At 43.6% G+C, this 25,732-nt stretch overlaps 2 protein-coding genes across 2 annotated transcripts; both read right to left on the bottom strand.

Annotated features, from left to right (window-relative positions):
• Positions 1-283: 283 nt before the first annotated feature.
• LOC115406631 (pinin-like) lies at positions 284-5,764 on the bottom strand. Its single transcript, XM_030116771.1, has 9 exons — positions 5,607-5,764; positions 4,765-4,842; positions 4,292-4,363; positions 3,782-3,857; positions 3,416-3,510; positions 3,201-3,276; positions 2,680-2,835; positions 2,447-2,585; positions 284-1,929 (listed from the first exon to the last, which is right to left on the bottom strand). Exons 1-9 carry the CDS (start codon positions 5,717-5,719, stop codon positions 734-736), a joined length of 2,001 nt encoding a protein of 666 aa, XP_029972631.1. The 5' UTR covers positions 5,720-5,764; the 3' UTR covers positions 284-733.
• Positions 5,765-8,202: 2,438 nt separating this feature from the next.
• On the bottom strand, positions 8,203-23,781 carry LOC115406490 (F-box only protein 33-like). Its single transcript, XM_030116565.1, has 6 exons — positions 23,255-23,781; positions 19,162-19,272; positions 18,131-18,291; positions 17,846-18,054; positions 17,367-17,664; positions 8,203-17,247 (listed from the first exon to the last, which is right to left on the bottom strand). Exons 1-6 carry the CDS (start codon positions 23,680-23,682, stop codon positions 16,982-16,984), a joined length of 1,473 nt encoding a protein of 490 aa, XP_029972425.1. The 5' UTR covers positions 23,683-23,781; the 3' UTR covers positions 8,203-16,981.
• Between the last annotated feature and the right edge of the window lie 1,951 nt (positions 23,782-25,732).

Raw genomic sequence — 25,732 nt, 5'->3', positions numbered from 1 at the left:
AGTTGAGTGCTTGTAAATTTGTGGACAAGCTGCAATGAGGCAGAGCACTTCTGGAGGGTCAAACATCATCTGGTGCTGTGATGTGCAGACAAGAATTCAGTTTATACCCACTCCATTTTACATCTTAAATGATGGGTGCATGGACAAGAGCTGATTCTGACATTTAACTGACACAGCTGACAGGTCCACAACACACAAGAAGGAGTAACTTTCCAATTATTCTGGCAACTTCAGTTTTCTGGTTTTTCCACACTATCGGAAAAGAAAGAAGGAGTCATTTCATTTATAATTCCCCTTTATTTGAACCAGATAATCAGTTGGTACAAAAAAGAAAGACTTCCAACTCAACGTTTTTGAGATTATCACACGAAAATTTAGAACACTTAAAAATCAGCGCAGACAAACATTATCGTCACAACAACTCAAAAACACGACTACTGCACTGAGGTGAACGACGTCTGCTGCTGGAACCTTTCACAGGCTAACCTGTGGCTTCAGTGAGGAATCGGGACATTTTTACGACACAGACCTCTATGATCACAAGGTGATGGTCTGTGCCTCGGATTTAAAATTACGTCTTTCCTGTCTAACCATTTGACACTAACGATCCTGTTTAACAAGTCAGAGGGAAACTGCCAGTCCGCCTCTGCTGTGACGCTGCTGATGGTTCTTGATGAAACTTTGGCTGTTTTCGGGAGAACACTAAAAAGCTTCAGCAGTTTGGAGAACCATCTCAGCGTCTCTTGTCCTTCCTGTCTCTATCCTTATGCTCTCTATCGCCGCGTGACGACCTGCCCCGCTCCTCCTCGCTCCGCCTCTTTCTTTTCTCCTTGGACCCTTTGTCCCTCGCTCCTCCCTTGTGGTGACTCCGCTCCTCTCCTTTCTTCCTGTCCCTGCCTGACGGCCGTCTCTTGCGCTTGCCGCCCTCGCGGCTTCGGCTGCTGCTGTTTGATGATGAGGAGGACGACGAAGACGAGGAGGAGGACGAGCGGCTGGATCCGGAGGACGAAGAGGAACTGCCACTGGAGGAGGAGCCGGAGGAGGACGAGGAGGAGCTGTTGCTACGGCCTTTTTTGGCCTCCTTCTTCTCCTTCCTTCCCCTGACGCCGTCCCCAGCCTCCTTGGGGGCGGCGGGGGCAGAGACGGGGGCCTCGTTGGATTCAGGCGGCTTCTGCGGGGCTTGTTCCTCTGGTTTTTCCTCTGCTGCCTGGCTGTCCTGCACCACTGTGACGGGAATGGCGAGGGGGCGCACAGGTGCGGTGGAGGCAGCAGTGGACTCGGGGGTGGGGGAGGCCTCCTGGGTGGTGGGGGGCTGGACTGAGGGCTCTCCTGCAGCCGGGCCTGGCTGCTCCTGTTTGCCGCTGTCTGTTGCTTCCTGGTTGCTCACTGTGATCTGAGACGGCTGCTCCTCTGGACTCTGCTCCTTTCGGTCATCTGCAGACTTCTCCTGGCCCTCTCCTCCTGCCACCCCCTCCTTCCCCCCGTCCTTCTTCTCTACCTCCATCTCCTCTGATCCTGGACTCCCCTCTTTCTCTGCCTCCTCCTTCTGCTCCTCCCCATCCTTCTTCCTCTGGCCTCTCTCCTCACTCAGCTCCATACCTTCCTCTTCCTCCTCCTCCTCTACCTTCATCAACACCTCTTTCCCCCCCTTTTCTTCCTTCCTACCTTCCTCAGTTTTGGCTCCCTTTCCATCCCCACCCTTTTCCTTCTCTCTCTCCTCCTCTTCCTCATCCTCATCTTCCTCCAAGTCTACAGCACCCTTATTACCTGTCACCTTGACTACCTGACCTACTGGCTTACCCTCCGCCGGGTGGTCCGTCCCTGTTGCCGTTGTGTTGACGTCCTGGTCGCGGTTCGGCTGTCGCCGGGGGCGCGACTCCATCTTGCTCAGGTGCTCAGCAAAAGCCTCACGCCTTTCCTCAAAAACAGCTGAGGAGAGGAGATCCAGAGAGGCGAGGGTCACACAGTTACCAGGAGAAAGATACATTTCATTTAAAATGTCTCTATGTATTTAAAATGTGTCTCTATACTTTTTCCCCAGGCAATGCACTATAATAATGTCACTTGGAGTGTCATTGGAAAAAAAAAAAAAAAAAGGTGTAACATCAGCAATTTGGACTTTCAATATTTACTTAAACACTAATAATGTCATCCTGTCTTTATCACCTGAAAGACTTTCAATCTGCTGACTGTGGCCATGTTTAGAGGTTGAGACAACAGATGCATAATTGGCAATTTGGCACCAGTGTCACTATATCACCAACCATTGTACTTTGGGTCAGAAAAATCTTGACTCAGTCTGCAGCTTGAGTTTTCTCCCAATGGAATCAAAACCTTCTGTTCAATACTTGTAAATACTTAACATTGTGCTGTCTATTATTTTAATAAAACATATTCATAAACACTATTAAATCAAGATAAATTGTAAAACAGAAGCTATACTTACCATTGAGTTTCTTGGTGGACTCATCGAGGAGTTTCTGTGTTGCGGAGCACACTTTTCCAGGCCGGTAGAAGATATGAGGCTTGGTCTTAGTGCGAATGTATTTCACCAGGCGATTGTTGTGGTTGGTCCACTCCTCTTGCTGTGAAGGGAAAAATAAAACGACTTTTTATGGAGCTGAAAAATCAAATCATGTACAACTGTATTCACACTGTGAAAAGGAGTTTTTTTCTTACCAGCTGAGCTAATTCCACTTTCTGCTCCAGTAGTCTCAGCTCGGTCTGCTTGGCTCTTCGCTCCTCAAACAGCTCCCTCTTTTCATTCTCCACCTTCTTTCTCTCAGCCTCAGCCTGAATTTCCAGCTTCTGCTCAATCTCTGAGCGCCGCTTTTGCTACAAGGGAAGAAAGAAGACAAAGGACGATGATCCAGAGTTAAATACACTGTTGTCTGTGATGAAATCAAAAATCTATCAATTCTAACAAAACATGTTCACCCACATGTTGTGACTTCCTACACTACTTTAATGAATTTGGGCTCTGAAGTTCCAAAAAAGTGCTCTTTCTAATCTTGAACCAAATTTTACCCAATTCAGTAAAAAAAGTGTGACGGTAAATTTCAATGTTTTACATGAAACACGACAGTAAAAACACATAGAACAGAGCAAAAGAACGTGAAGCATAAATGATCTGCATATAAGGTCACCCGAGAAGCTCTCCAGAAGCTCGTTTCCTCGCTCATCACAAAAAGTTTGCTCACCTTCTCTGTTGACACGTTTGATTCCTGCTTGAATTTCTGCAGTGTCCCCATCAGCAGGCCGAACATGCGCCGATTTCTGACAGAAGAGACAAAAATTCAACCATCACTCACGTGGCGCCACCCGTGCCACTTCTACAGAATCAATTCAAGAATTTTTCAGAGATTAAGGTGTAAGTGTGGTGTGCGTTCAGAGGCCGAGGCTCCGGTGGGCCTACCTCTGTTTGCCCTTCTCGTCCATGGTTTGATCTTGAATGAGATCTCGGCGTGTTCTCTCCTTGGAGGTAGCTACGACGGACGACTGCAACGCCGGCTAAAGGCAGAATAAAGCGTGAGCTGGCTGAGCAAATATACAAGTTACTGCTTTCAGCGGTCAATGGAACCGCTTCTCAAACCAAAACAATTGTCAAGTGCAAAGTAGATAACAGTGTGAACAAAACCTAACAGAAAGAAAGCAGGACTGACTGCTCTGACTGGTGTTGACAAACCAGAGAAGCTTATGTTGTATTGTTACCATAAACCAAATAACTCTGACTCTAATCTTTCCCACTGTTGTAAATCAGCGGCACACTCTCGCTTCTGACCTTTTTGACATCATCGTCATCCTCGGCGTCGCTGTCGGGACGCGTGTCTCTCCTGGCCCTCTGGTCCCCTGCCAGCCTGTGAGCACAGTGAGAAGTAGACAAACAGACATGCAAGAGACATGAAAGTGAATGCTTTTTTTCAAATCCACAAGAAAATCAAGAACTTAACCGATTTAGCTACAGACTGACAGTTCACCTGCACGAGGAGTAAAAATAACACAGATCAAACAATGCAAGATCCGCACCTTCACAATTCTACAATAAAGCAAGCAGCCTGAATTATTCCAACTCAGCCTTTTTCTTACCAGACAGAGCAGTTAGACCGGGTGGAAAAGTTAGTTTGTGCACACCAAGTTAAAATATCTTGATTAACATCTCAGAAGAAAAGTTAAAATCACCAACTTGCCCATGTAATTTCATTCTGTGTGATTGTCACAAAACCACTGGATTCTTTCAATGTGTAGCTCTGTCGGATCAGCTCTAACTCTGGTATGACAGCTGTAAACTCACCTGAGCAGGGCTCCTTCGATGTCTCTTTGCTTGGCAGGGGGGCCGCCACTTCCCATGTCTGAGAGACTACGCCTGATGAGCAAAGAGAGACAGACAGATTTTAGATTAGCCACTTTAAAGTCAAGATCCCACTGTTTTTGGTAGTACTTGCTCCTTGCAGCCCAGCCAATTCATCATGACTCCATTCAAAATGAACTAAAATGTTTTAAGAAATAATCTTACTTTCAGCATTTCATATACTGCCTAATTTGTTGAGGATTAAATATGGCTCTACAAACTTGCACAGTACATGATGTACTTTACTTATTGCAAACAAATATTTTGAAAAATTTAGTAGGCTGCGGTATCACCCTAGATAAAGTGAATGTATGAGATGAATAGATGAAACAAATAGAACACATGTTAAATCAGACCACTTCTCGTGAGTGAGTTCATGTTAAATGGGTTTGTGATGATATTAACACCACGTTTACCTGAGCAGGTTGATTCCTCTGCCTCTACCTCCGCCGAGGCCTGCCATGGGGCCACCAAACCGCCGGATCTGACCTGGTCTGGAAACATAGGGAAATGCAATGTCAACACAAAAACTTACTACTGGATGCACACTGGAAAAAGAAGCCATTGAAGTGTTGAATCATTACGTTAAAATAAGGACATTTGACAAGTACTAAATAAAACCAAGGAGGATAACAAATTATAAGCCAGACTTATGTAAGAATGATTGAACATGTTAATTTTTAATTTACAAAAAAGGTTGTTTGAAATTTGTCTAAAATTGTGCGAGGAAACTGCTTAAATTGCAATCAGTCATTTTACAGACTTTTTTCCTTTGTTACTCAACATTATGCAGATTAACCCCAGAGATTAAGGCCGCGATTTACCTGGACTTAAATATTAATAAGAGTGTCTCGTTTGTGAAATAGAACTTACTTAAAAACTACACTAAGTAAAATGCCTGCTAATCTATTTATCTCCGGTTGTAAATCGCCCTGTGTGAATAAAGCAATGGTAGGAGGAGCGCAGCGTGAGGGGGCGGCTGAACAACGCCTGCTGCGGGGCCTACACACACCCTGCTCGCATTACGGCTTCGCTTCAATGTCTGGAGACACTTCTCCTCTGCTTTTTCATCCAGTGGACAATTTCGCGGCAGACACTCCAAAGAAAGGACAATATCAACTTTCCCACCTCGCGCAGTGAGCCGTGATTGTTTGCTAATTCTGCGCACGTCGCTTATCACCGACACGCTCGTCGGCTGCTCGGACTTCTGCCTAAAAAGAATCACCCAGAACGACCCACACGCACTCGGACTACTTACCTGGACTCATTTGGGTCTCGGCCGGTGAGCTTTCGGATATTATCGTCCACATTTTTCAGGCTTTCTTTAGCTTTTTCGAGCTGGTCCTGCAAGCTCCGCACCACCACCGCCATCTTGCTTTCAGTTCGCGCGAATCACGTGTTTCTTTTCTTCTACGTTTTACCGACGCGAGCCGTTCTTGTTTGTGGCTCGCGAGCGCCCCCTACTGTCATGAAACACCTTTATAGTGAACGATATGAACGAGCCTACTCAGTTTTTGAGTTCAAGCTTCATCAGGCTGAATGTTTGATACTTTTGATTGTATAAGGAGTATAATAATAATAATAATAATAATAATAATAAAAAATCGAGACATAATTTTGTCGAAATTTCAGTTCTTTCTTTCTTCAATTTCCAGGGTTGTCGTTTTTTGTATAAAAATAACAATATTGCAAAGAGACAGCAAAATCCCGGAGCCATGCAAAGTGACCATAAAGACACACAGATATCAAGGAATCTTTAATGTCATATCAGTACACATTACCTGTGTTGGTACGGAACTATATACTCAAGGCCTGGATGATGCCAAAACATAAATTAGCAAATTATTAGGAAGTAATATGAAAAAGAACAAAAATGTGATATAGATAGACACACACACACAGACACACACACACACACACACACACACACACACACACACACACACACACACACACACACACACACACACACACACACTACATACAATGTTTACAATAGATACAAAGAGCAAAGAGAGATGTGAATTATCATGGGAAAAAAAAGTCAGACGACTGAAGAAGAGACCCAAACTGCCACAAAAAGATGCCAACATACCACAAACAAACTACCACAAAGCGGGCTGGCTGACATTGTTTTCATTTCAGCATTTCGTCTGGATTGATTCTGCTTCTTGCTGTTTGTGCCATTGCTATCCCCACACCACCGACTGAAATATGGGATTCTTTCAGAATATTTGTGTAGCTCCATGGCAACAAACTGATCCACACAATAACAAGTTATTTTTCTGAGCCCTGTATTTCTTTTCCCTCTTTCTCTACTTGAGATTAAAGGCGTAAATATGAATGTCAAACCCACATTAAAGTCATTTTAAAAACCACTTTAATTTCCCTTCAGGCTGAAAAACTGTCTACACGCTCTTTGTTTTTAGCCTGAAGTGACTCAGTGCATTCCATTGGTCACTGAGGCTGACTGTGTACGAGTCAGTAGAAAGTATGCCAGTGAAGTCTCAGTTCACAGAGTGCAGTGTTTCTTCTTCTTCTGTCTGTGTACGGTAATTAAGATTTTTATTACTGAAATTAGAGCATAATGTGGTTTGGCTTCATTACAAGACATTTTGTTCAAAAACAGTTCAATCCAATGAGAATAGTTTGTGTAACATTCAAACATTTGCAGGTTGTTGTGTATCTTTCTTGTATGAACAGGGTGATATGCAACTATCAGGACCTTGGCTGGCGAGTTATTCCTTATCTTATTTGCAGACTAAGCAGACAGGATGTGTGCCCTCCGAATGTTTCTTTGTAGATAATACTGATTGCTGAAGACAACTGCCACATTGCAGAAATGTTCCAGAAAGATGGGAGGAGGAACAGGTGGTGAGATATGATGTTGTAATATTTTGGAAAGATGTTTAAAGTCAAGGCTGGAGAATTCCAGTTTTTTTTTTTTACTGATCAAATGCCCATTGTTGTTATGACCTCAAATACAAGGACTCACCAAGTAAGAAAGGGAGCGGTGTGGGTGTGTGTGTATGTGTGTGTGTGCGTGTGTGTGGGTGTGTGTGTGTGTGTATGTGTGTGTGTGCGTGCGTGCGTGCTCTGCTTGTACAAGAAGCGCCGTACTGTTTGAATAGTTGATAAACACAGCAGGGGCCTGAATCACAAAGCGAGTTCAATGAAAGCCATAAAAATCAAGTTTCCAGGTTTTTCCTTTCTGATAAAAACACTTATTTTCAGTACACCAATGCCATGTAGTGATGGGGATGAGACATCAGGACTGTGAAAGCTTAATTAAGACATCCAGTGAGAAATTAGTCATTCAGTTTTTCTTTTGTATAATTTGAGAAAGAAGTATCATTTTAATAAATTACATTCAATCTTTTTTTTAATTACAAATTAACATATTTCTATTTTTCTAGAATGTAAAGGAGTAGGTTTTAAAATATTTTATTAACGGGTCAGGGCTGTTTTGGGAGTTATAGAATATGTGTGAAATCTGAGGAAAATGGCTGGTCTGTGAAGCATAAAAAGGTTAAATAATAACCGATTAAAGTTCATGTTGTGACAAACAGGATTTCTGTTTCCAGCATGAGTTGGACATTGTGTCATTCATTGCGTCGATCATTTGCTGCTTCTTTTGAGTTTTCAAAAAGAGTTCTTTAAAATTGTTGTGTCCCTAAAGCATCACCATAATAGGTCTTTGTATTAGGTTTGTTCTGCTGAAAGACTCAAACCATGCCAGGCATCAGATAAAATAAAACTTTAATAAACTTATAACACAACACAAACTGTGTTTGTGTGCGTAAATCCCATAATAAAACCAAATTTAGAAAGTAAAAACAGACGATTGAGGCAGGTGGCTTTTTCAAGTTTTTATTCACTGACTAAAAGAAGAGAAGCATTCATTCAACATTATTTCAAATCAACATTCGGCAGGTTGACCCCCTCAGGTGGACGCTATCATCTCAGTGAAGAGGGTTGGTTTTTTTCCCAATGTGCATGTTGTGCACTGCCCTCCCGTTTCTCCATAACAACACCATGGCTCAACACTGTTCTTCATTGAATCTGTCCGTTGGGCTGGTATAGAGGACTTGTTCCATACAGACTGGCCCCCAAAAAATCACAGCTGGGAAGATTTCAAGGAGCAGCTTCCTACAATGATTTCAGATGTGAAATTCACTGCTGGACGGCCACATCCTCAATAAAAGTGCATTTACACATGGGCACAATGGGGAGTATTCAGGGTGGAGTTTTGCTTTGCTTGGGTTTAAGTTCATAATCCATCCTGTTGAGAAACCGATTCTTCATTAGGGTGTATTTGGAACCGCACCATGTTTTATTTGTAACAAGATTGCACAACGGAATCGAGTTGGAAGGCAGCGTTTTGAAGTTGGGTGCATTTGAAGTCTATCCAGCTGTGCTTGGGGGTACATTCTGCTTCCCTGCTTACAAAAAGAAGATAAAACCCAGTGCTATGTGCTCACTTTACCAAATACACTCACACAGGAACATTATGCTCAGAATATTCAACATTGAGGATGGTAGAACCATTTTTTCTTTTTTGCAAAAAACACACAACATCATAGCTTCTGATTTACAAAGTCTGTGTGATTTCATTTTATACTTCATGTTCAGAAATTGAACCCGGACATGTGTTGCATAAGAGTATACCACGATAATGCATTGTTGAGACCTATACAAATATGCACTGTGTGAACTTTATATATCTATTTATATAGTTTCTATTTCTTCCTCTATGGTTTTCTAAAGACGCAGCCGGGCGCTGTCAGCACTGCTTGTGCCCCCTTTGTGGCCACTAGTAAGACTGCTGTTATTGCAAACTGTCCTGATTTTAAACAAATGCACAACATTCGTACCACGATAAAACTTGGGGCCATCGAGCCAGTCTCACAGAGACCAAGAGTGAGCCCGCCGTCACCGCTGCTGTCGCTGGGCTGGCTGACCAGAATCAATAAAGATCTTCAAACGAAACAATAAGATTTCAGAAATCATCATAAGGCCAAAGTATTGTCATTGCAAGTTCTTATTAGTACACATCTTCACTTCTACTGCGTGACAGTGAGGAAAAATAAATCGCGATTTTAAAAAAACCAACCAAAGAAGAAGAAGAAGAAGAAAAAAAAAAAAACCTGAAACAAAATAAGCAGTGAGTGTGGATTATATGCATTCCTCTTGCATAGTTGTGAGGCTGGACTGGGCAGCAGGCCTGCCTGCCTGGCTAATTAGGAGGTTTGGCTCTCCAGACTCCACAAGAAAGACTTTGTTTACCAGCCAGAAACATCAGAGCCACAGGAGCCCAGGTCGAAATGAAGATAACTGGCTGACACCGAGCATGAGGATCTGTCAGGTTTGTGATATAGTCCAGCCCTCCACCCAATCTCAATGTGCACCAGAGCTCCTGACAGGGACTGACGGGGCCCTGCCACCAGCATGGTTTCTTCTCCAGACGCAGAGAGCAGGGGGCGTATGACAGCCCCCTTGAATAACCCGTTTGTGCCGAGACCTTTACCACAAACTGGATGGACAAATGATTTTAGGTAACTGAATAAAGGAACGTACATACTTCCTCTCAGTGTGGCCTCCTGTTCATGGTCTTGCGCTCTGTGATCGCCCCCACTGAGAGTACACATCTATCTACACGGACTGTTGAACAGTGTACATCCAGTGTTTTTCTCCTGAAACCTATTAGGATGGTCCTCAGATTTCTTACATTCCTGCTCGAGTCCAGCTCTCTCTCTTTCAGTCCTGCCTGAACTTTAGCCATCTGTGGCCAAAGTATTTCAGATGAAAAACTTAAAAAATATGACGAGGATACCATGTATGTCCCTTTCCTTTCAGAAATGTTAACAGGGCCCCATCATGCTTTATTTTTCGGTCACACATGCAATGTTACACTGCGGGGTGCTTGTTTCACAGGTGGCTAAAGAAATCAGGGGAAAGTGCTTCTTCAAACGGAGAAGGCTCAGGTTTTACGTTGCTGTAAAGGCCCCGTTGACACAGGATGACGCCAATTTCTCAGAGTTCCCCCAGACAGGTGTCTACATGATGAAGCTGGTGTAAAATGACAAGCACTGGACACTGTGTATTGGTAGGAGAGACTTTCTGGAAGAACTTAAGCGGGGGAAGGACATTAAAGTGACACAAGCAATCGCAGATTGTTTAAGATGAAAGTGTTCTGCAATGAGGAGTTTCAGAATATGAGAGGAAGCCTTATGGGACCCCTTCAAACGGCCCCTAAAACTGTCTTAGGGGAAGCTGGAAAGGCCCAGAATCTTCTGACAACCTCTTTTCTGAAACTGTACGCTAACATTTGCTTTCCATAACATTGCTATCATCCTGAGAGTCCACAGTACAAACTCTGGAGTTGGCTTTGAGTTTGTACTCGAATCAAAGTGGGACAGAAAACTAGTGATGTCTGATGAGTGCCTGGCTCACGGATCCCAGCGTGACGCAGATTTGACAGTCTGCTTGCTTTGGTACTAAAATAACACTCGCTCATGCTCCACTCCGTGTCAGCAGCACGAGGAGCTTCCACACAAGTGTTGAGCGGAGAGGTGAACCCCTGAGCCTCTCAACGGTTCAAACATGAGGTTGCGTCGTCGGACATGGAGCATGTTAGAGGCCAGCTCTGTGAATCCAGCGGTTCGTCAGGCCACAGGGGGGGGGTCCTGCTGTCATCCAGGATTACTCAAATGAGCGCACATTAGGAGGGCTGACAAAATCAACAACAAAGCACACAAAGGTCAAAAAGGGGCCACTAAACCACGTGAGTGTACAGTAACTGCTGGCAACACGGATCAACCAACACCTTCAGACCTGCCGCTTCGGCGGCAGGGTGCAATAGAACAAGGCTCTGCTTGCTCTGTGCCACTCAGTCAGTATAGTACAGACAAACTCTGCAAAACCCGTGCGCACATGGTGTAGAAGTAAACAGCGCGGACCATTCTGGAACCATATGCACATGTGCTGCGGCCTGTGCTTCCCAAATACGCACATCCATATACTCTAACCTCTGTGTTATTCTTAGTTCATGTTGATATTTAACACAGGCAGATTGTTTTTTTGTTTTTTTTTGTGTACCGGACACAAAAGATGTCCCCTCCCAAAAATGGCTGCAGCGCGCCGAAACCCCAGCAGCAGCTGACACACTTTGAACAGCCACTTCTAAATGGCATCACACCACGGCTCTATTCAGACCAGCTGCTACTCCAGTGTGACTCATCAGCGCTCACCTGTAACTCTCACTCCCTTCCAAAACCGAGTACAAAAAAAAAAAATAGACTCTCTCTGTATGTGCAGACAGTGTAGCCATATTGTAAACTGAAGGCCTGGAATGTCCCGTGTCTTTCCTCTAGCAGCGCAGCGCATTACAGAATTACTAAGCGCTTCTCAGTAAAACCTTGGCTGGACACACACCGACACACGCTGGCCTTTGTCTCGAGCTGTGAAAGCTGCCGTCTCGTTTAAAAGCTACACTCTGGAAGCATGTGCGGGAATGTTCGAATCCCTGATGTGCTCAACGTCCTCCTTTTACATTCACTTGCTCCTCACAGTGAAACAGGCGAAGGAAATGAAGGTAAAAGAGGGGAGGAACCTCAGATCTGTTTTGCTTTAAGACTTAATTACACTGCAATGCACGTGCACTGGGCGGGCCAGCCCTCGGTCTGCGGAGCCCCCAGCCACATGCGCTGTAGACCCTGAGTGTCACACAGAGGGAAGAATTTGGCAATGCTGTACGAGACGTCCGACGCAGCTCACCCTTAACAGCGACACACTAAATAAACGCATGACAACACATTTCTCACAGGAAAAAAACCCCCACACACGCAAAAAGTCCAGGCGGTCTGCCCATGTGATGTGCTGGAAGTGTGGAGGAGAACAGAGTCAGACCAGCCTTCAGCCTGCATGTCAGTATCCATGGGCACTTCATAGACTTGTGTCTACGTTAAAGGTTCATTCCACTGCGGTCTTTGGCAGCTTCGAGCACATGGAGGGAGTAAACCAGATCCAGTGACTCCCAATATTCATGTGAACAAGCTAGAGGCCTGAGCTACTGTTGTGTTTCATCCTCCGCCTGCTGCTTGGTGAAAACCGATTGTACCCTGAGAACGTCCTGTAACTGGCTGTAACATGAATAAGACTGCACTGCTGAATATGAAAATGCTCTATCAACATACCTCACCCCTCCGCACAGACACGCACACGTTGGTATGCACAGCACATGTCAGTAACACGCCAGAAAACACTGACATGCCACGCAAGAAATTAACAGACCAGTGCTAAAACTCTTGCAGCGGCCGACTGTTGCATCATCTGTGGTACAACTACGGGGTTTGGGAAGCAGTGAGACTCCCGAAGTTTCAGGCACGAGATGGCTCGATATTTAGCTACTGGCGGCGACGCAGAGGGATCAGGGAAAGGTCAGTTTCACCCCTCCTCTTCTCCACTGGTCAATTTATCAATCCCCCTGTCAGCGCCACCTCACCAGGCACTGCTTTGTCTCGCACTGTCTCTATGTGATGCAACGGAGTGACCGGGCTCCGGGAGGAGGAGGGGGGTCTCTGTTTTTTTTTTTTTTAACATTTCTATTGTAAAAATTAAGTTTAAATATAGAGAAAGAAGTAAAAACATTGCACAATTGAGAATGAAGTCAAGCTGTTCAGAAAAAAAATAAAAGCTGAAATGTAATTTTGAGAAATATCTAGAAGTTGAGAATAAGGTTAAATTGTAGACATTAAAATCTGTGTGACTACAAAAATAAAGTCTAGATGTTTAAAAAAGATGCAGTCAATACAGCCAGCTTCCCCAGACAGACCACACAGCTGCTCGACCTGTAAAGCTGCCTCTCTCCCTCTTTCGCTCTCTCTCACCATTGTGTGTTTCCAAGTTCTGAATTAGCTCTGCTCCATTTGGTCAAAATTCCATTACAAAATGTTTTCAAATTGAGAAAATTGTATTTCAAATGTTTTTTCTGCACAATTTGACAAATTTTTTTTTTAATATTATACACAAGGCTCTTAGTTTATGATTCTTTGACAATAAACCAAAAGAAATTTCTGTTTTCTCACTTAAATTTGGTTGTCCACTTTGTGATTGGGTGAATTCTTGAATTTCATTTTGCTCAAATTTATTCAGTGATAAACCCAGACTTCTCTTCAAATTCTTGTCAAAAACCCACAGCCACATGTGTGGAGTTAGACTCCAAACAGCCTTGCCTGACCTCTACGGTTGAATCGGTAACATCTGGGAAGTTAAAGATGAAAAAACTAGCTTAAAAAAAATTCTTAAAATATATGTGTAGCTGAGTTGACTATCAAATTTGACATTACATTCCACTAAAATAAACACTGATTTTCATTCCTGAAATCTACACAAACTATGAACTTCAAGAATGGTGAAATGCATCACATAAAAAGAGCAAGCTCTTATAAGAGGCGGCAGGGAAAAGAGGAAGAGGGGAGCAGGGATAAAATCCAACAAGTGTTTGGTCTGAACATGTTATGTTGGTATTTCTGTCCCCTCCGAGTGTACAGCGCTATACATACACACGGCAGTCTTTAAAAAGAAACTCTTGGTACCAAAGTGCTTTTATCCTGAGATATGAACCAAGGACTTGGGAGATTATCATGGCTAAGCTTTTCAGGTCCTGTAACAGATGAGCGAACGTTCGGTGACTGCAGGCCTCTCATCAGGAACACATTTGTTCTGAAGCGAGCAAAGTGCTGGCGTGTTGAATGATGCTGGTTCCACATCAAAGAGAAATGGATGGTACGACCTTGTAAACTACGGCCTTTAAACTGGACCTTCACAGTTAGCAGAGCCATTTTCACGAGCTGTGCAGTCAGTGTAACTGCAGAGGAGCCGACGCTGTCTGGGAGAGAGACTTCTCTAACGCAACTAATTTCTTTCAGTCTTTTGCAAGACCCAGCTGTCAGACCCACTCAGCAATGGCAACATTTACCACACATGGTCCACTCATCAAGCAACGTTGCTTGTATTGGTATAAAGCTTTTGGCCAGTAGGACCTGGGTTGCGCCTTGCAACATGGCGTGCTTGCCTGAAGGACATTCACTGGTTTTATGAGAACAGCGGTACTCGAACGGAGCCTGGCATTTGTAAATGATTGAGGGACAGGCTCAGTCGGACGAACCCTGCTGTTCCAGGCAGACATTGTTTCCCACCCGTCAGAAAACCTCCTACCATCAGATCCCACGTCGACGACGATAAGCACGTCTGCTATTGACAGCATCGATTTTGTTTCCCCACCAGCCACTCTATGGTCTCCAATCTCACAACATCTAAAGATATAAAACACGTGCAATGAGCAGCTCAGCCTTGCCATCTTTCTTTAGTCTTGAACAACCTTAATCTTTGAAAACAAATGTATGATTAGGTTTGCAAACCCTCTAACTGAGGGGGTAAGCGAGGGTTTCTAAGATGGCAAGACAAACATCAACGAAGACAACCTCATCCAGAAAACAAGGGGGCTGTTTCAAAGGCAACTGTGACTCAAGAGGAACCTTAAAAAAATAACACAAGAAAAACAACAAAACCATGTCCCATACTTAAATGATTGTTTTGCACACCTGATGCAACACCACCATCACGGTCCTGGTAAGAGTGATGGTAAAAGCCTACCTGAGACTGACAGAGAAGAACCATTCAACATGATACCCAGAATCTTGTTGTGCTGTAGATAATATTTCTCAAGGGGGAATCAAAAAAAGAAAAAGAAAAAGAAAAAGAAAAGAAAGACATGCACTGCTCTGGCTATCAGTTGATACTACAATGTTGTATACCCCTCCCCTCTCAGCCCTGGCAAGAGATGCATCTGCTGACACTCTTGTGGTGAATCCAGCTATACTGTTCCCTTTGAAGAAAAAAGGCTAAGCAACCGGCCAACAGGAGGAGAAGTGTGAGATGAGTTTACATTCAGTGCGCTCTTTTCTCATTTCTTAACTGTAATCACATTTGGACGAGAAAAACTGGATCCTGCCGACAGAACTGCCTCACCCCAGGGATGGTCTTCAATGTCTTTGCATGACCTCAAGTTTGGAAACAGTTGCAAAGATTTTTCAAAACACATGAACCCCAAATATGGCATTATCCATAATGAAACTCTTTTCCGTTCCTTTTTATACAAGCCTATTAGATGATGACTGCATCATCTTTGATGTGGCGCACGCTCCATCTACTCCCTCTCATTTGGTGTCACTTTCTCTACTGATGCCTTCACGTTAGCATGCAATAAGAAAACTTAGACAAAACGACACGACTTTCACACAAAAGTGCTGTGGATAATAGTCGGAGAGGAAGAAATACACATCAAGAGTATCAAAACAGCCGAACACAGTCACTTTGCATTCCGCTGTGATGGATTGAATGCAGATTTTGACGAGTTTGGCTCAAAATGTCAGTTGGAAGACGAGGCTTCCCGCTTACATGACTGGTTACGTCCCCCCCCCCAAGAAAAAGTCAACCAAGCGAGCCAGGTGGGGAATGTTGGCTATGAGTATGTAACAATATTCTCCACAACACCTTTGGTAAGATGCTTTGAGGTGCTTGAAATTCTAAATGCAGTCCGGTTATTTGACAATAGACATGGAAATATTCAACTATGTGATCTGATGAGTCACCAAGAAAACCTTATTGTCGTATGTCATCCTGTTTCTCTCACTAGATAAGTTTTGGGATCTTTGCAGACCACATAGCGATACAAGTACCGAGCAACTGGAACCTCAGTGAAATCCTTTGGCTTCGAGAAGCCACGCTCTTTACCGGACCTCAGGTCAAAGAGATGCTGATCTGACTGTTGCTTTAAACTGCATTAAAAACTGATTGGCACCAGCCACGGTCAGCCATCATACAGTGGAAATTCCCACCCTGCTGGTAAAAGGCTTGCCAACGAGTGGACAAGTGCACAAGGCGCTCTTTCAGAGCAACGAAAGCAGCAACTATGGATGTGTTACTGAGGAATTCAGTGATCGGTTACCCAACGTACTCCAGCTTTTGCAAGAGTGGAGCAGGCTGACACGCCAACACAGAACAAATGTTTAAAAAAACAAAACTAAATAACCTGTTGCAACTAAAGCTAATAGCTTGTGTCTGAACACACATCGTCTCGCAAATCCCACTAGTCCATCACTCAATCTGCCTGCCTGTCCTGTTCTAGCTGTGAGCAGGATAATAATATATCTGGATTTTAAATACACATAAAGCCTATACAGGCGAGGGAAACACCACGTAGGAAGGAAAAAAAAAAAAATACATTATACACAAAGCAGGGAGAGATGGAAAACAATCGAATGGAGAAAAAAAAATAAAGAAAGAAAAAAACAAAACAGGAAACAACTCAAGCGTACATTTATACAGAGGCTCTGGAGGTTATTAAGGTGAAGGAGAGAGCTCTGAATATTTGTAGGTCAGAGGACCAGACCAGAATGGACCAGATCAGACCAGACAACACCATTGATGACCCATTTCAGCAGATTGAATAAAACCTATCTGCTCGTCGGCCTCATTCACAGGCCTAACCTGACCTGGGATTTACACATCTGGCCTGACCTGGCCTGAACTGGTTATTGGCTGTGATGTGATGGGTTTGCTGGCCCTGATCTACATGCCCATGCTGAAGGCGTGCAGCTCACGATGGAAGTGCTGGGTAGGTTCAGACAACACCAGACTGGAATCCAGGCAGGGGTGCCAGACGCGGCCGAGGCCCAGAGAGACCTCCTTGACCAAGTTGTGGACTGGGTCGCCCTCCACGTACACCGACTGGTCTGGGTCGAAGTCGATGCTCTCCTCAGAGACGGTCAGGACACGGAGGCTGGAGCCTCGCAGTCGAGAGATAGCCACCAAGTTATGGGACCACACAGTGTAACCTGCAGGGAGAAAGGAAACGAATCAATCCCAATGCGTACGCCATTGTTTTCCAAACCTGGTCCAGCAGGCCTTGTCTAATTTGTGCTAAAAACTGGACAAAACAACAAGCTTAACTCACCGTGTATCACCAGTACAGCCAGCTGAGTGCATCTCCATGCCAACAGAACCAACGGGTCCTCATTGCGGTTGACGTTGAGGTCAGGAAAGTCGTGGCCATCTCTAAGGAGCAGGAAGTGCGTCAGCGTTTTGTTGTACTGCTGAGAGATGAGCTCCAGTGTGGCGTCGGTCACAAGTGTGCTGTAGCTGTCGAGATGAAGACGCTCCAGGGGAAGGCTCGGCTTCAGGAACCTGAGGAGCTCGGAGCTGTCCACCTCCAGGGCCATGATGTATACTCGCAAGTTGGCACTCACGCGTACCTGAAGAGCATTGGGGAAACTTGACTTATGGAGAGGAGGGCAAAATCTTCGGCAAAGGTGACTCAAAGTTGTGATTATTCAAGAAATATTGAGAAATATTCAAAAAGCCACATAAAAACAGCATTTCAAGAGCCATCTAGTACCAAACAGCAAACAAAAAAAGCAATCATAGGCTGTTTACCAGAGCCTTCCAGTCATCCTCTGTAGCTGTCCCCTCTAATGCTTTGAACTCCAGCGCAGCACCGTTGAGCAGCAGGGAGAGGCGGTGCAGCGGCGTTCGGCGTGGAGAAGCCAGCAGGCCACACAACTCGGATGTCAAGTCTGAGAAATCCAGAGCCAGAGAGTGCAGGTTGGAGAGGCGATCCAGCTCCGATGGTGAGATGAGAGGGCCTGAGAGAAAAGGTTACAACACAGTCAGCTTACCGTCTTATTCAGTCAAAACATGACGGAGTGATAAAATACCAACCTAGCTGGTGGTCCAGTAAACTGAGGTGTTGCAGACTCTCAGCAGAAGGGTTTGACAGACAGGCTAAAGAACAAGGGGTGACCAGTCCCAGCATAAAACTACAGGACAACCACTTGAGCTGCCTGCTGTTCGACAGCAGCTCCATGAACAGCTGCTGGATTCTGTTGAGAGCAGAGAGGCAGGGTAAGTACACTTTAAATATCATATAGCCAATGCAAAGCTCAGAAAAATACAATTTCTTTATGCCATCACAACAATAGAATGAATATGCACCACAGCAGGTATCTCTACAGCAGTGCAACAGTAATAATCTATACCATCATGAAACACACATAATGGTGTCTTCTTTAAGCTGCCCTGAAATTGAAACTTGTGACATTGACAAATTACTTTATTAGGTTCAAGCGCTCATAAAAGGAACCAGCTGAACAGGAAATCATATGACAGGACATGGGGAAAAGGATCTGCAGTACTTTAAAGCAAGAAGCCCTGGGGGAAAGAGGCGATTTTATCGGTGAATCTAAAGAAGGCATGGTGATCAAGTGGGATTTCCTTGTTCTGTTATCATCAGGATCCCTGGAAAATGGGGTGAACCAGTGCTCACAGTATGATGAAATATGATGACTCATAACTGCTGTACTGCTGTAATGCATCAGATGACAGAGATTCTTGCCACTACACATTCTGATTATCATCCACATGCAAACCTTCATGAAGCACGGTGCTGTATGCTCTAACTGGATGATGCCACAGCATTTTGTACATGAATGGCCAGGCAAAGACTCCAAGCATCACGCCATTTGCAGTAGTGTTATGTAGTAAATAGTGCTCATTCACGCCCACACACAGCAGCAAACATCAATGTTTGCAGATGATTTAAAGTATTTTGTTGCATCTCTGCTCTACTCCTTTATGAAAAGTGTCTACTTTATAATACAAGTGGCCGACGTGGTGCAGTTTTATACAACCATTCCTGTTACATGGAAAAATATAAACAAACAAAAAACACATTCTTGGGTGCTGAAGCTTACTCATTGATCTTTTTGTCCCCTTGGTGGATTTGGTGCAGGTTGGAGCTGTCTAATAGTCCTTCTTGCTGGAGAATAAAGGTGTCTCCATAAAGACTCAGCTTCTGCAGGTTTCTAGAGAGTCAGAGAGAAAGGGAGTCGTGTTAGAGAGGAAACAATAGCAAATCAATGAACACAAACCCGTGACGGGAAAACCTGAGTGAGCTCGGACATTCTCGAATCACCTGTGTACCATATCTGCCTCTCATCTCACCTGAGCTAACACTATCTACAACACTGTAAATTATCTGAAGGGTGTGCAGCACATTCTGTCACCATGTGTCCATGCCATTAATGCAAAGGTTGTGCGGATGGTTTAATCCCAAACAGCATATAAGGGACACTCAGAAAACCCATGCCGAAGTGACAGCATAAGTATTACTAATTGGAACTATTTAGAAAATGTGCCCAGCAACTGAGACAGCCACTCTAAGCAATCTAATTTGGCCCCCGTTCTGTATATTGCCGAGTCGCCTTCTACTGTGCACAGAATTATGACAGCCATGCACTTCACTGCACTGCTGTCTCAAGCCCTTTAAATCCAGGCACCTAAAATAGAATGGCAGCAGAGGATCAAGCGGCAGACTGTATGCCAAACAAAAGTTGATGCAGTCAAGGTGAGCACAGGGGTCACTGTGCACCCAGTCCAATAACTCTTGTATATTTATTTTATGTCCCAAAGATTATAGATCACCTGTTTACAAGAGAAGTGGTCTCATCTGATTTGTGGCTCTAATATCTATTGTTGTCAATGTTGAACCAACACCAACAAAGACTGTAAAATAACACTATGTAAGCAGACATTAAAGGTATAATACAGGATTTTGATTTCCGGGTGGATCACCTAAATAATTGGTGGGTCCGTTTGTCAATCGTTCCGACGAGCTGGTTTTGTAAGGCGGTTCCACGTGCTTGCGCCCAATAAGCTTCTCCCTTTTGCGCATGCGCATTCAGAGTGTTTATGTAGCCGGTGAGCTTCTGAGCTAGTACTTACCGATGGCGACTCTGACATAATGAAACTGAAACTGTTTCGGAAAACAAGCTTTATGTATGAGCAAGGTCGATCGCAGAAACTGTAAACAGAGCCGTGCACGTCCGGAGAAGAGGAGAGCCGGGCGGATGGTCTGGCGCATGCGCGTTGTTCAAAAAGTGAGTAACAGACGTTTGGCTTCGTCTTTTCGAGAAAATCCTGTATTAGACCTTTAATAATGAGAGACCTTCATGTTTCTTTTTAACTACGTAAATTCTTATTTATTCTATCCAGTGCATAAATACTTAACCTTAACTTTGTTGTCATACCATGTCGACTGAAGGCTGAAGCTGCATTTGTGTGCTTTTCAGATGGTCTAATTTCTCAAGTTCGCTCTCCTAGTATCTCCAAATAATGAAAACCTTTTCCCAAAAGAGAAGTGTTGTAGCTGTGGATGATGTAGTGTATTGTTCTGAACAGTCGGCCTGAAAAAGTGGAGTTGTCCTTCAGTCATTGCCTTATATCTAGCTCTCAATGTGACAAGTTCTGCATCATAAACTCAGAGACCTCAGAAAGATTAACACGTGCAAGAATGAGAGGAACTAACTGAGCTAGTCAACGGGTGCTCACAGTGAACAATGACTTGGTGATCATACTGGGGAATGACAAGCAGGTAGAGGTGCTGTTTGAAGGATTTTAAAATGCTGTCATCTCAAATGCAGAAAGGCAGGTGACTTTTGTGAGGAAAAGACTGAGTTCATTGAAGACGACAACATGAAAACATCTGGGAAGCATGCATGCAATCTGTATTTGAAAATCTTACAGTTGCTTGTTTTCAATTTTATTAGCAGAAAATAGAATCCATGTTTTCATGAAACTATATTTGTTTATGTTTGCAAAACCTTTTTCCAAATATGAGTCTTGCAAAATGGGGGCTTGTCTAACAATTGGACCAGCAGTATAGTATGTGGAAGGTTCCTTAGAGCAGAAATGGTCGTAAAAGATGAACTGCACACATGGCTGTGTCTCAAAAACAAAGACCCACTCACCAGGTAGTGCGCTTACATGCAGTACAACCACTTCCTGTATAAAAAAGGAGTACCGCATGTTCTCTTTGCGCATACACAACAGCAAATGTCTGATTGTTTTCTTTCATTGAAGGAATGGAGACAAACTATCATTTTTCATGACCGCAAAATAAATAAGATAAAGCAACTGCAAAACTCAGTTATACACAAATAAATTTGGATGTACCTCTCACTCAGGTGACAGCAGCAGTACAGTCTCTGAGGGAGGTGTGATACACAGACAGTGCTGCTAACTTCGTGAGGAAACCGTTTTCAGATGTGTTTTTTTTAACAAGTGTAAATTCTCTATTGCTCATGAGTGTGTAAGGAGTGCATATCAAACTGCTGCTGTGACTACCTCGTACAAAATGAATGTGGAAGCGACATGTGACATCAAGTGGGAGAAAAAAAAAGAAAATGCAGTGCCGCTCTACAATTTGTCCCACATTCCATTTTGTGAATTTGTCTTTAAATAAGAACGTCTTCATCTGCATCACCAGTTTCCTTTCTGTTCCAGTACATGAAGGCATGCATCAGAGTTTGTGAGCAGGAAAGCACAAACTGTCCCTTCAAGTTTGTTTTCATGAAATCTGACTTTGCCAGAAAAGTAGAGAACACCAATTGTTTCAGTCATCATATAAACACCAACCATTCTCCGTCTTTGAATGTCCTCAGAGTAAGTACACGTCTATTTAGAACCAAAGTTTTATAGAGATTACCAGTTATTGTAATTTGCACCACAAACCGACAGTATTTACACGTTCCTTCTGCTTTTGGGATTTAGATCTATGTCCCTCAGCCAAGGTCAAGATGAAAAGGAATGGGATATTTTGTTTAAAGGTATGTTTACAGAGAGCTGAGGATCAGCAGCTAATCCTACCACTGACTGAAATGATCGCTTCACATCAACTGATCACACAGAACAGAAATTGATGGCTTATCTGCTCTTACTATCAACTTGGACTGACACCATCTACAATTGTAACAACTTGTGGCTGTAATACTATAGGAAACACTGTACTCGACAATTTCAGTCGTGAATTCTGTTTAAGAATCCATTATCATGATTATCTCTTTTTTATTGATTTTGATTTCAGCTTGAAGCATGAAAGCTTCAACCAACTAGGGAAAAATACATTTTTGATCATTTTACTGTGGATGGTTGGTTTGGTTCACTTGCATCCTGCTTGATAGAAACACATTAACCATTAAGCCCAATTAGGTTTGTCTAATATTGTCATAATGTGCTGTATGGACTGGGAAACCGGTAAAGATGTTTGACCAGAAGAACTGACGTAACAGAACAGAATTTAACAGCAGTGAGACAGGAACACTCTCAACGAGAGGTACGCATTCCAATACAACAAAGCACAGCAGAGAACGGAGAAATTTGTAGAAGGTGACATTTTCAGACTGATAGACAGACGGTTCCTCTTATTTTAAGAACTGCAGGCCCTATAGCATACATTACCAGAGTGGTCATATTTAATGTATGCTGCTCACATATCCAACAGCGTGCAAAAGCATACCAGAGCTAAATATAACGCCACATAAACTGTATATATGTGTGTGTGTGTCAGTGCTGATATCAGCAAGTCAGGGCCAACAAAGCGTTCTGTAGCCAGCAGCAGCGCTGCATTGTACCAGCTGGCATGGTCAGAGTAATGTAACATGGAAAATAGAGGGCGGCAACAAAAGAAAACGCCGACCAGCGTTTGTTTGGCTTGACCCCGAAGATCACCTCGAGCAAACATCGCCTAGATGTCAAACAAAGCAATAGTGTACTATTCAATGAAGATGGATACACGCTGTAAGCTTCGCCGCAAAGACGTGACACGATTACGTAACTCCTAATGCCTGGTTTGTTTGTAGCTAAGTAAGCTAGCTAGTGGCTAGCTCACTGCGACGCACTACACAAGCTGAATAATCAGCAACAAGAGAACGTGTCACGCCGAGTTAGGAAACTAAATAAATACGAAAACACACAAAAGGCATGTAGCAGTTGCAAAATTCTCACTACCTGTTGTTTTTTATGCTGGAGAACACGCACAACACCTGGTCCAAGTAGGTAGCCATGGCGTCCCTCCATCGCTCCGAAAGCTGCGGGTCGCTGTCGGGACCGGGAGGCTGATCCATCCTGGCGGACGACGGGTCGTTGTTCAGGGCGCCGAGGTTGCCCTCCACCGGTGCGACTTCCAGTTGCAACTCCCGCACGAACGAGCCAAACTTCCGCATGAGGAACTCAAGCTTCGGGGTCTCATCGGAGGTAGATCCGCCGCCTATCCGCAGTTTGAGCTCGGCCCACAGCGCGGGGTAGAACAGACACTCCCTCCACCGAGAACACACAGCCGAGGCCCGGAGCTTGTCTCGGTCGGACAGAAAGGAGAATATGTGGACGATAAGCTCGCTGGGCAAAGCCATGGCTCCGACACCCGCGCACAGAGCCATGGCGAGCTAAACAAAGCTGTTGTTGGGACACCAACCAGGCGTCAAATAAAAAGCAAACCGTTGTAAAAGTGGATTGCTGCGGCGGAGTCACAGCGACGCTTCCTCCTCTCAGTGAAAACAAACCGTTTTTTTTTTCAGGTTAGCCTTCAATACTATTGGGAGGGACCACTGTCAGTCAACAAAAGGGGGGAGGGCTATAAACACTTCCCTGAGCAACATCAAATCGTCTTTGGTAAGAAATCAGCTACTACTAGCTTTTGTTTTAACACGTATTCTCTATTCCAAAATAATGGAATTTTAGAGACATTCAAGCCATATTTTGTCATGTATGGACCCTCTGAAGTGAATGGTTTCGTCCGGAGGGGCCGCTATTTTTGCCATAAAGCCGTACACCGCGGTGGAGCGCTGTTTGACGGGTGGAGAGAAATACTGGAGCCAACACGTGATTTTTTCTTTTTTTTTTTTTTTTCTGGTACTGTATGCGGACACACCCCCTTCAGTATCCAGATCGGGGAAGAGATTACACATGCAAAACACACCACGTGTCTGAATGTATGCACGTGCCAATGTTTTTTTCTTCTTCTTTTCCTTTGTATATGCATGCACATGCAATGACACCTATAGACCATCTGTGCAGTTTTGTGTTTCCAGAAATATTACTTTTTTGCTTTCATTTGTGATATGTGATGTGATTTGGTGTATATTCTCTAAAAAGTGCTGTGTAAACTATGATTGATTGATTGATTGTTGTTTCTCTAATTAATAACAAAAATTACTTCTACAGTGAGTGGGTAGAATAGAATTAAAACATAAAACTAAATGTTTGAGATGCAATTTCATTAAATTAAATTATTGAAATTACCAATGCTATAACAGGGTCAATGAGTGTGCTCTTAAAATTAATGATTTAAAAACCTTTATTTTTTTTGGGGGGGGTGGGGGGGTGGGGGGGTGTGGGGTCGATGAAATCCTAACTTCAACCAATGTTTTGAGAGATTGCAAATCCGCTTTAGATGTACTGTATCTTATATTTAGTAATCAGTCTGCTGGTAACGTTTTGGGTTTAGTGCTTCACACAGAGAGGTAGTTGTGGTAGTGGTGGCTAGGGTAAAGAATGAGCCAGTATGACCACTACTGCATTTAAAAAACACAATAATAAACAAAACAAACCTTTCTTTTAATTTTGGTAAGGTCAGATTTTAAACTCAACTGACAACTCTTACATGGATGAACGTCACAGCACCTAAAAACTGAAATGTGTTTCCAGGGTTATGATAACCCTCAATTTTACAGTCTTCTGGCTGAATTAGGCCCATGTCCCAGTTTTAATTCAAATTCATAATGTGTTGACATTTGAATGAATATATATTTGCATGCAATGATTGAACCTCTGACCATAAACATGATTTTTTTTTTTAATGTTCTGTTCTTTTTTTCCCTCAGAAAATCAATTACGATATTTAGATTATTCAGAAAAGGTTCTAAATTAATGAAATGAATAGCAGTATGCAAGTACCTGTGCCATTTGGAAACACATACTAACGAGTTTGTATATGAAGCTTTTAAACAAAATAATTTAGACCAAGGTTTTGGAATTTCTTTTCCCTGATTGTACCAATTTTTTGAAATTTGAGAAGTATAACAAAAATGTTTAAATTTTAATCCTTGCTCTCATCATTTGATGATTTAATTGATCAGTGTCACAGGCTGTGCAATCATTCCCTTTTGCTTTGAGAGAATGGAATCCACTGGCATTATCTGTCTTTGAGTGCAGCACTATCCAGTGGACAACAGTGGAAATACAGCAACAACTGAAAGACGTGCGTGAAATCTTTGCTCCTCTTGAGACAGAATACAAAGAGCTGGGACAGTCCCTACATCAACAAAGATGAGGACACACACTTGTTTTATCATCGAGTAGCAGCAGCAGCAGCACTCAGTAGTAAACATAGTGAGGCTGTTCTTCTCTTCTCGACTGCAGTCTCTCACAGATACAACTTGTGCCCAGGAGGCAGGAGGTCATGCACAAAACACTTGCAGCAACTAGCGG

This window comes from Salarias fasciatus, chromosome 19 (assembly GCF_902148845.1).
Source record: "Salarias fasciatus chromosome 19, fSalaFa1.1, whole genome shotgun sequence".
In the NCBI taxonomy this organism is placed as follows: domain Eukaryota; kingdom Metazoa; phylum Chordata; class Actinopteri; order Blenniiformes; family Blenniidae; genus Salarias; species Salarias fasciatus.
The sequence above is the reverse complement of the archived record's forward strand: the minus strand, read 5'-3'. Positions and strand labels throughout refer to the sequence as shown.

Coding starts and splice junctions, on each gene's coding strand:
- LOC115406490 (XM_030116565.1), bottom strand. CDS start 23,682: ATGGCTCTGTGCGCGGGTGTCGGAGCCATGGCTTTGCCCAGCGAGCTT. Junction 19,273..23,254: donor TCCAGCATAAAAAACAACAG/GTAGTGAGAATT, acceptor CTGACTCTCTAG/AAACCTGCAGAAGCTGAGTC. Junction 17,665..17,845: donor AGGATGACTGGAAGGCTCTG/GTAAACAGCCTA, acceptor AATGCTCTTCAG/GTACGCGTGAGTGCCAACTT.
- LOC115406631 (XM_030116771.1), bottom strand. CDS start 5,719: ATGGCGGTGGTGGTGCGGAGCTTGCAGGACCAGCTCGAAAAAGCTAAA. Junction 3,277..3,415: donor GACGAGAAGGGCAAACAGAG/GTAGGCCCACCG, acceptor CTCTTCTGTCAG/AAATCGGCGCATGTTCGGCC. Junction 2,586..2,679: donor AAGTGGAATTAGCTCAGCTG/GTAAGAAAAAAA, acceptor TTCCCTTCACAG/CAAGAGGAGTGGACCAACCA.